Source organism: Orycteropus afer, unplaced genomic scaffold (assembly GCF_000298275.1).
Source record: "Orycteropus afer afer isolate SDZICR_OR568_19922 unplaced genomic scaffold, OryAfe1.0 scaffold00172, whole genome shotgun sequence".
In the NCBI taxonomy this organism is placed as follows: Eukaryota; Metazoa; Chordata; class Mammalia; order Tubulidentata; family Orycteropodidae; genus Orycteropus; species Orycteropus afer.
In genome coordinates this window covers 5,998,900-6,009,873 of record NW_006921759.1, presented here as the reverse complement: position 1 = coordinate 6,009,873, position 10,974 = coordinate 5,998,900, and the positions used below count along the sequence as shown (strand labels likewise).

Below are 10,974 nucleotides of genomic sequence, written 5' to 3'. Positions count from 1 at the left end.
AAAACGACCCTATTCTTTATTATGGAAGATTCCAAGGAGGAAAAAGGAAGGGGTAAGATATAACCCTTTCACTTTTTATCATTTCTCCAGCAGCTTGCTTGTCTTAACAATTTAAAATTATAAACAGTCAGGACTCTAATGTCTTTAAAGAGTTCTTAACTCAGCAGTGATTATAGTGCATCAACATTTGCCAATGGGGTTTCCATTAAAAATTAACTGTGGTTGCTCTATATTTTTTTGGGTTTATTAATACTAATAATCACAGAATTGGACCAAATATCTCAAGAATTTCAGAATCAGAAAGTTTACCTATTAGAATTCTACTCCATATTTGATAGGAAGAAAAAGCTTTCATAATTAGTTCTTACAAGTGTTCTACTTTGTTTTGGAGAGATTTAGTACATAGGTCTTTGAGGTATCACAGCCAATTATAGGAGAATGAGAAAGTATATTTTTCCTAAATTCCTCAATAGTATATAATTACCGGGTTTGATTCATTAACTCATTTACTTTAGAAAGAGGTACCACTTTCCCATGTGTCCGGAGATAGGATGATATGAGTACATTTCTAGGGTGAATGCAAGTGAAAGTCAAAAGTTCTATTTACTGCCAAGATTTTGGGAAGCCACCATTTTAAGATGCCATAATGCTAACTTGGAGTTTTTAGATCTGGGAAACCTTCCAAAATTCACCTTTATTCTTCCTTCTATGTGCATGACTTAGTTGCTCAAAGATAAGACATTTTTAAACCTTATCAGAACTCAACTTAGTGTGATTGGGATGGAGTAACAGAATGCAGAGAAAATCTCTTCAACAAAAATAGTTCTGTGAGGAAGGGAATGAGATGGCCATCAACATTTGAGATAAGCAAAGAATCAAATATATAAATAATTAACATCAAATGAGACATTATAATTCAGAACCACCTCTGTACTAACATCCTCCACCCCCAACTCATGGATAGGGATTTATTTTCCTCTGATAGTCTTCCAAATGCTTTTGTAATACTCCAAAGAGAAAAATAATCAGAGTTGGATTCTTGATCCATATAGTCCTCTTCTGTTGTGAATACGCAGTAATCATCCTTGTTTCTGTCAGAAGTCTTTATCCCAGCCTGAAAGCTCATCTGGAGGCACTCCCTTTTCAGGAGGATACTTGTCAAAGTAGCTGTGATCTGTAGGTCCACTGAGCTAATAAACAGAAAGGATTAAAACAAAGCTGGCAATAATGTTGACTAAGCATGCTATTATATATAGCCAATGCTTTTTCTATTTAAACACTGATTTTATATTGCACCCACTTATAAATTACATACAAGGAAAAGATGACTGATTATCATTCTTGAGTCATGGTCTCAGCCTTATGAGATCTCCCCTTTAGAACCAAAAAGATTTGATCATTGTATTACATTCAACAGAAGCTACCTGGCATAAGAAGGTAGGGGACAAAAAATTATGTTTACTTTGTTTTCAAATTGAAAAACATTTTAAAAGGGAGTATTTAGAAAAAAAAAAAAAATTGCCAGAGTTCTACTTCATAAATATCTCTCACCAAGCTTGAATCTTTATATAGTTCACTATCCCATATAAGTCCTCAAGGGTGCCAAAGGGACAACTCAAAATATTAGTGACCCTGTTGAAAGAGTGAAATGGCTCAAGTATCAAAATATTTTGCAAATTAGGTTGTTTCCAATTCTTTGCCTTAAAACAAATTTAGGTGGGACATAAATGAATTATAAGCAGATGGATCATTAAAAATATTATTTATTTATGGTGTATCACAACATAGTGATTTTTGTATGTAGGGGAATAAATGAGAAGGAATTCAAAGTGACATTGCTATAACAAAACACTTCCATTCCCATTTACTTATGTAATAGTGCTCTTAACATTTGATAATAATTTTAACATTCTATAATAATTTTTTTAAAATAGTAGAAATGATGCTAAATCTCATCTCATTCTTTTAATAAATGACATTTATCTATAGGTGCATTAAATAATTTTTCAAAAAAAATGTTACATTCTCCCCAATTGTTTAAACTCATAAAAATTCAGATGTCAATTTAAAAATGTATAGACCTTCAAAATTCTTTAAGGGAGCACATTAGCATTTAGTTTGTAGGGTGCTAACCTAGGTCATTCCTGAGTCATCTCTTGCTGAGTTAGCATATGTTCTGCTCTTGCTGGAGCTATGCTGTCTAATAGGCTAGTCACTAGCAACATTTGGTGACTGAGCACTTTCAATGCATATAGTCTGAATTGAGACATAAGATGTAAGTGTAAAACACACTTGGGATTTTGAAAACTTATGTAAAATATTTTATTATTACAAATTATTATTACAAATGATTATATGTTGAAATGATAATATGTATGGCTCTAAACCAAAACCAAACTCACTGCCGTGGAGTCAGATCTGACTCAGGGTGACCCCTCTTTGGGTTTCTGAGGCAGTATCACTATGGAAGTAGATTGCCCAACCTTCTTTCCAAGGAGTGGCTGATGGGTTTGAACTGCCAGCCTTCTGGTTAGCAGTCAAATGCCTTAGGCATTACACCACCAGAACTCCTTACATATGGATATAATATGTTAAATAAAAATAAATTTAATCTGTCTCTCCTAATTTTAATTAGCTACTAGAAAACTTAAAATGGTTTGCATTAACTTAATATATGGTTTGCATTATATTTCTGGAGCCATCTATCAGGCTGACCAACACTGACTACTTTGAGACTTAGGTGGCATTTACATGTAATTGTTTTCTGTGAGCATTAAATAGGCAAGACTACAATCACAATTACTGTGCCATTTTCACTTAATTTAAAACACTATTTTAAATAAATTAAAATCTGCTTAAAAACATTTCAAATTTGTTTACAACAAAAATTCCTAGAAAAAAATCAATAGAGTAATATAGTAGATACCATACCTCTCTTTTTAAAGGTGATGGAAGGTTCCGAGCTTTCAGTCCCTCCCAATTAAATCCATTTAGCCACCTAAGAAAGTAGAAAAGTATAGAGGAAACTGATTTGCCTAACAAATTATTAGCATGTCTATTTTTCTATCAAGATCATTTTGTTGCCTGTTCCGTGCATAAAACAGTGAAGCTGAAAGAGCTAGAGGAAAACACAAAACGATGCTTGTGGTCTGATGTTTCATTAAATTCATGCATGTCCACTAACCACAAGTGGGCATGTAATGCTGCCCAGCAACTGTACGAGATTTCCCTGGTACACTAATTCCCACACTCTCATAGAGTGATGATTCATATTTTGTCTTATCTCCTGAACTTCCAGTACCTCCTCCCCATCCTCACTCTCAACCTGCTTCCTATTTCATTGAGAACTTTCACAAGCTCCTACCAGTCTGTCTGCCCTCCTACTTCCAGTTGAAAGAGCCCTAGTGGCACAGTGGGTAAGTACTCATCTGCTAACTGAAAAATTGGTAGTTCAAACCAACCAGCTACTCTACAAAGAAAGATGTCCCATCCTTCCATAAAGATTGGAAACCCTATGGGGCTGTTCTACCCTGTCCTACATGTCTCTATGAGTCTGAGTTGACTCATTGGCAGTAGGTTTACCTACATCTGTGCTTTACCTTCTCTCTTGTACCATCATTAACTGTCTTTCCTTCTAGCTAAGGTTAACACCTCTATTGTGTACCTCACCACATCAAATATTATCTATTCATAGATAAACTCTAGCAATTCTCCCTGCTCCGGTATCTTTAATATTGTCCTTTGCTAGCAGATCAATGCCATTGTTGTTGACGATTTTAAATGCTGATGAGTTGGTTCTGACTCAGAGTGAACCTATATACAACAGAACAAAACACTGCCTGACCCTGTGCCATTCACAAAATGGTTGCCATGCTTGAACTCATCATTGCAACCACTGTGTCAATCCTTCTCATTGAAGAGCTTCCCCTTTTCTGCTGATCCGCCTTCCAGATAACATGACCAAAGTACGAAAGAGGAAGTCTGGCCATTCTCACTTTTAAGGAGCACTCCAGCTGTATTTCTTCCAAGACAGATTTATTCATTCTTCTAGCAGTCCATGGTATATTCAATATCCTTTGCCAACACCACAATTCAAATACATATTTCCTCTGTGGTCTTCCTAATGCATTTTCCAGCTTTCCTATGCATATGAGGCTATTGAAAAGAAAATGGCTTAGGTTAGCCACATCTTAGTTTTCAAAGTGACATCTTTTCTCTTTAACCCTTTAAAGTGGTCTTTCACAGCAGACTTGCCCAATGCAATACATCATTTGATTTCTTGACTGTTGCTTCCATGAGGGTTGACTGTGGATCCAAGTAAAATGAAATCCTTAAAAACTTCAAACTTTGCTTCTTTATCACGATCTTGTTTACTGGTCTAATTTTGAAGTTTTTTTTTTTTTTTTTTTTTTTTAACATTGAGATACAATCCATGGTGAAGACTACAGTGTTTGATCTTCATCAGTATGTGCTTCAAGTCTTCTTCACTTTCAGCAAGGAAGGTAGTGTCATCTGCATATCACAGGTTGTTAATGAGCCATCCTCCAAACTTGATGCTGCATTCATCTTCATATAGTCCAGCTTCTCAGATTATATGCTGAGCATACAGACTGAATAAGTACGGTGAAAGGATACAGCCCTGACACACACCATTCCTCATTTTAAACCATGCACTATCCTCTTGTTCTGTATGAATGAACTACCTCTTGGTCTATGCACAAGTTCTTCATAAGCACAATTAAATGTTATGGAATTCCCATTCACTGCAATGTCATCTATAGTTTGTTGTAATACACACAGTCAAATGCCTTTGCATAGTCAATAAAACACAGATAAAAAATTTCTGGTATTCTTTATGGCAGTGAGAGTGAGTACCCTACACTGTGCATTCCTACCGCATCCTTAAGTGGCAAAGAACATTCAGCCTATTAAGAAGAATCATAAATTAGTCTCTACCAAAAACTAAACTCACTGCCATTGAGTCGGATACAACTCAGAGTGGGTTTCCGAGGCAGTATCACTACCAAAGTAGATTGTCCCAACCTTCCTTCCAAGGAGTGGCTGGTGGGTTTGAACCACCAGCCTTCTGGTTAGCAGTCAAATGCCTAAGGCACTATGCTACCAGAGCTCCCAAATTAGTTTCTACCGGAAGAAAATTCAAAATTCTTTATCACCACTATGAGGTGAGAAAATCTTTTAGCATCAGTTTGCATGTGCATCCAATCTCCTATTTGACAGCTACATTTAAATGAGCCTCAGGTAAATAAGAAGTAGAAGATAAAGCTGGAAACTATTAACAAATGTATCACTTCTATTTCCCAGCTACCCTGGAGCAAAACACAAAGACACTTCTTGAATGAGAGAAAGGAAAAAAATATATTGAAACAATGACTTTAATTGACAGGATACTTGTCTCTTCAATATAAATAATGGTGTGTGTATATGTGTCATTTTATAATGAGAAAAGAAATTGTGATAACAGCATGCAGTGTGGGAAGAAAAAGAAAAACACTGCAGTCTAAAATAAATAATGAGCTTTAGAACTGAAGGCAGTCCAAAGGATGGCAAAGAACATTAAAACGGTACAAGCATTTTGATGTCTATAAAACCTATAGATGTGTCATTCTCTCATTCTTGCTATCTCTCTCTTCTTTCTTCACCCTTCCTTCCATTCTTTCCTAAGAAATCCTTAAGACTGAGACAGATATGAATTTACAATGCTGAATACTTGGCTTCATTTCAATAAGTTCATGAATAGATAGAGCTGGGTTGTTAGCTCAGAGTTTTTTTTTTTTTTTAAGCTGCACCATTACTGCTAAGGAAAATAAATAGGGTTCTATTCTGCTGCATTGCCAGCTTTCTTTCCACCCTGGTTGATGTACCACTAATTTTTCAGTAAAAAGAGAAATGAAATACAGACAGGTATTTTAATTTTGGAAAGTAGACACATCAATGTATTCAAGGGTTCTCAATAATTAAATACTCCAATTTATTTTTTGTACTATTATTCTGAATGACATTTTATATCTGTAAATCATAAACAAAATTAAAAATAACTTGAGGCTTGCAAAAAATTAGCCAAGCATTGATTAAAAAAAAAAAAAAATCTTGAAGGCTTGAACTGCCACAATTAAATACTTATCTAAATCAGAAAGGATGTCATATGGAAATTATTAATGTTTTTGAAGCCTAGCTTTAAAAATGCACAGAACTGGAGAGGTGTATGTTAGACTATTGTATAAGGGTAAGACATTACTAGAGGTTATGTGGAAATCAACATAGTTTACCCAAAAAGTGAAATATGACATGAGGTACCAAAATATGGAGAGCTATTCAAAAGAAAATCTTTTAAATAGATATGCATTAAACCAATATAGAACACAATTTAACAGTTGATTGATCTCTTCCATTCTTTTGAACTGATATCTAAACAATGACGATATTCCACATTATTTAAAAGTTAAATGTCAAAACTAGACCTTAATTTCTTTATAAGATCGAAGGAGATAGTAAAAAAGAAAGGGAAAAGATTAAAAGTTTTACAGTGAATAAAAGGTTTAGTTGCTCAGATTTGGAAATATGATCTCATAACTTGTTTTATAACTTTACCCATTTTTGACATACATTTCTAGCAGTTATATAAATCTCCATTAATTCTGGCTTTAGAGAAATTACTTTGAAAATGATCATTGTAACTGTCTCTAGTAAGATATGGAAGAAAGCCAAAGTACCAAAAAGGAAAAATTGAGTCTGTAAAGGGACCCCTGTAACCTGCTGAGAGAAGCCGGCAAGATTACTATATTTTTCTGGGCAAAGAAAGAACTATGATACCTGTGTTTCTTAATATCATTGATGCCATTCTTCAGATTTCCCAGCCGTTCTGTTGGATTTTGCCTAAAATAAAATTTTTTAAAAAAGGCAGTTCATAATGTTATTCATGAGTGAATTTTAAATAAAATTGAACATTTATTCATTTACTCATTTCTTCAACAATATTCACACACTTCCTAATTTAGGCCAGCCATCTGAGTATAGTGTCCCTGCCCTGGAGGAACCCACAAATTATAGTTAGGGGTGTGTGTTTGTACACTAACCAAAAGGCTGGAGGTTGGAGTCCACCCAGGGGCAACTTAGAAGAGTGTGTGAGTGGGTGTGTATCTTAATGCTTTGAAGAAGATAGAAGGTATGAGTAATTGCATAAAAGAACAAGAGATTAATATTCTCTATCAACTTTGCTGAGAAAATCAGGGTATGATTCAGAAGATCATTTACATCTCAGCTGGATTCTTATACAAAACAACAACAACAAAAATAATCCACTGCCATGGAGTTGATTCTGACTTATAGTGACCCTATAGGACAGAGTAGAACTGCCCCAGTTCTACTGTAAATCTTTACAAAAAGCTATAAATCTTTACAAAAATAGACTCCTTCATCTTTCTCCTGCAGATGGTGGTGGATTCCAACCACCAATCTGTGTTAGCAGCCAAATGCTTTAACCACTGCACCACCAGACCTCCTTCAGATTCTTATCCACCCACTACCATCAAGTCGGATCCGACTCATAGGGATCCCTTCTTGGCTTTCCAAGGCAGTACCACTGCAGACCTAGATTGCCCAACCTTCCTTCAGAGGAGTGGCTGGTGGGTTTGAACCGCCAGCCTTCTGGTTAGCAGTCAGATGCCTTAGGCACTCCGCCACCAGATTCTTATAAGCAGTAGGAATTCCTGTTGGTAACCAACAATGAGGTTTCACACTCTGAATCTTGCTGATTTAAAAATTGTTCAAAAGCACAAAAGAACAAAAAAAAAAAAATTGGCAAAATGAAGTTTAAACAAAAATTCTAAAGGTCATTTGTTGTATGATAAATTATTTTTAATGGTAAGTAAAAATTTTGGATAAGGCCAGAGGAATGGTAAAGTTCAAATTTTGGATAATTTTAAAGAAGGCCAAAAGAAAGGTACATTGAAATTGTGGATAATTTTAAAGAAGGCCAGAGGAATGGTAAGTAAAAATTTTGGATATTTTAAATAAAGCCAGAGGAGTAATTTTCAAAGAAAGATTGACAGGACAGATATATATAGTAAGACTTTATCATCACTACTGATTTTCTCTCAGAATAATAAGGTTATATATGAAAAACGTTTTATATTTCTATTGTGCCCTGCGCTGTTGTTGTTAGGTGCCATTGACTTGGTTCTAAATCATAACACCCCTGCACAACAGAAGAGAAAAATGCTCAGTCATCTGCCATCCTCACAATCATTGCTATCCTTAAGCCCATTGTTGCAGCCACTGTATCAATCCATCTCATTGAGGGTCTTCCTCTTTTTCACTGACCCTGTATTTTACCATGCATGTTGTCCTTCTCCAGGGACTGATCCTTATTAATAACATGTCTAAGCCTTACCATCCTCACTTCTAGGGAAGATTCTGGCTGTATTTCTTCCAAAACAGATTTGTTTCTTCTGGCAATCCACAGTACATTAAGTATTCTTCGCCAACACCATAATTCAAAGGCATCGATTCTCCTTTGCTCTTCCTTATTCACTGCCCAGCTGTCACCTTCATTTGAGGTAACTGAAATCATGTTTGGGTCAGGTGCACCTTAGTCCTCAAGGTGATATCTTTGCTTTTTTAACACTTTAAAGAAGTCGTCTGCAACAGATTTGACCATTGTAGTATGTCATTTGATTTTGACTGCTGTTTCCATGAGCATAGATTGTGGATCTAAGTAAAATGAAATCATTGACAACTTCAATCTTTTGTCCATTTATCATGATGTTGTTTACTGGCCTAGTTGTGAGGATATCTGTTTTCTTTATCTTCACATATAATCTGTACTGAAGGCTATAGACTTTCATCTTAATCAGTAAGTGCTTCAAGTCTTCTTCACTTTCAGCAAGTAAGGCTGTGTCATCTACATAAAGCTAGTATTAATGAGTCTCTCCAATTCTGATGTCATGTTCTTCTTCATATGCTCTAGTTTCTCAGTTTATTTCTCAGCATACTGATTGAATAAATATGGTGAAAGGATACACCTTGACACACACCTTTCCTGATTTTAAACCACACACTAGCCCCTTGTTTTGTTTAAACAATTGTCTCTTGGCCTATGTATAGGTTCTGCAGGAGCACAATTAAGTGTTCTGGAATTCTCATTCTTCACAATGTTACCCATAATTTATATGATCCACACAGTCAAATGCCTTTGCATAGTCAATAAAACACAGGTAAACGTTTTTCTGGTATTGTCCAATTTCAGCCAAGAGCTATCTGACATCATTAATATTAATCCTCATTCCACATCCTCTTCTTCTATATCCATCTTGCGTTTCTGTCACTTCCCTGCCAATCTACTGCTGCATCTGTTTTGAATTATCTTCATCAAAATTTTACTCGCACATGATATTTTTTTGATAATTTCTGCATACTTCTAGTCAATTGTCAAGGTAGTTGTCTTCTACAACTCTTGGCATAGAGAAGTGAGTGTTTCCAGCATTACATCCATTTGTTGAAACATCTCAATTGGTATTCTATCATTCCTGGAATCTTGTTTTTTCCAGTGATTTCAGTGCATCTTGGATTCCTTCCTTCTCTACCATCAGTTATGGATCATATCCTACCTCCTGAGATGGCTGAACATTAACATTAACTTTTTGGACAATGTATTCCTTCCATGTTATTTTGATGCTTCCTGTGTTCAATATTTTGCCCATAGAATCCTTCAATATTGCAACTTAGAGGTTTGAAGTTTTTCTTCAGTTCTTTTGGCTGAGAAAGTCCAACCATGTTCTTCCTTTTTGGTTTATTAACTCCAGGTCCTTAAACATTTCATTAAAATATTTTACTTTGACTTTTCCTGCTGCCTTTGAACTCTACTGTTCAGCTCTTTCACTCTATCATTTCTTCCATTCACTTTAGTTACTCTCTGTTCAAGAGTATTTTTAGACATCAATTTTTGTGTTTTCTTCCTTTTCTGTCTTTTTAGTAATCTTTTGCTTTCTTCATGTATGATGTCCTTGATGTCATCCCCCAGGGGTTTGGTCTTTGGTCATTAGTGTTCAATGTGTCAAACCTATACTTGAGATGGTCTCTAAATTCAGGTGGGATATGATCAAGGCTGAATTTTTACTGTCATGGACTTGTTTTATTTTCCTCAGCTTCAACTTGAACTTGTATATGAGTAATTGGTGGTTTATTGTGCAGTCAGCCCCTAGCCTTGATCTGAACTTCTTTATCATTTCTTTCCACAAATATATTCAATTTAATTCCTGTGTATTCCATCTGGTGAGGTAATCAGAAGTAGATTACCCAAACTTCCTTCTGAGGAGTGGCTGGTGGGTATGAACCACCAGCTTTCTGGTTAGCAGTCAAGTGCCTTAGGCACTACCAGAGCTCCTATAGTCACTGTTTATGTTGCTGAAAAAAGGTATTTCTAGTGAATATGTCATTGGTCTTGCAAAGTTCTATCTTGCAATTTCCATCGTCATTTTTTTCACCAAAGCCATATTTTCTAACTACCAATCTTCCTTCTTTGTTTTCAACTTCAGCATTCTAATCACTAGTAATTTTCAGTGCATCTTAATTGCATGTTTCTTCAATTTCAGACTGCAGAAGTGGGTAAAAAAAATCTTAATTTCTTCACCTTTGATATTAGTTGTTATTAGGCATCTTTGAGTTAGTTCTGATTCATAACGACCCTATGTACCACAGAGCAAAACATTGCCTGGTCCTGCACCATCCACACAACTACTGCAATGCAATGAGGGTCTTCCCCCTTTTTTTTGCTGACCATCTACTTTACCCAGCATGATATCCTTCTCCATGGTCTGGTCCCCTTTGACAACATGACCATAGTATGAGAGGAGTCTGACTATTCTCGATTCTAAAGAACATCTTAGCTGTGCTTCTTCCAACACAAATTTGTTTGTTCTAGCTGTCCATTCCATGGTACCTTCAAAATATATATAT

General features: G+C 35.6%; 1 protein-coding gene across 1 annotated transcript in view; it reads right to left on the bottom strand.

The window, feature by feature from the left end:
• Positions 1-1,094: 1,094 nt before the first annotated feature.
• PRKG2 (protein kinase cGMP-dependent 2) overlaps positions 1,095-10,974 on the bottom strand; it is a 175,149-nt gene continuing 165,269 nt past the window's right edge. Inside the window, exons 16-18 of the mRNA XM_007946829.2 lie at positions 6,832-6,894; positions 2,932-2,998; positions 1,095-1,190 (exon numbers count right to left, since the gene is read on the bottom strand). Of these exons, the coding sequence (XP_007945020.1) occupies positions 1,095-1,190; positions 2,932-2,998; positions 6,832-6,894 (226 nt within the window). The remainder of the gene's footprint in view (positions 1,191-2,931; positions 2,999-6,831; positions 6,895-10,974) is intronic.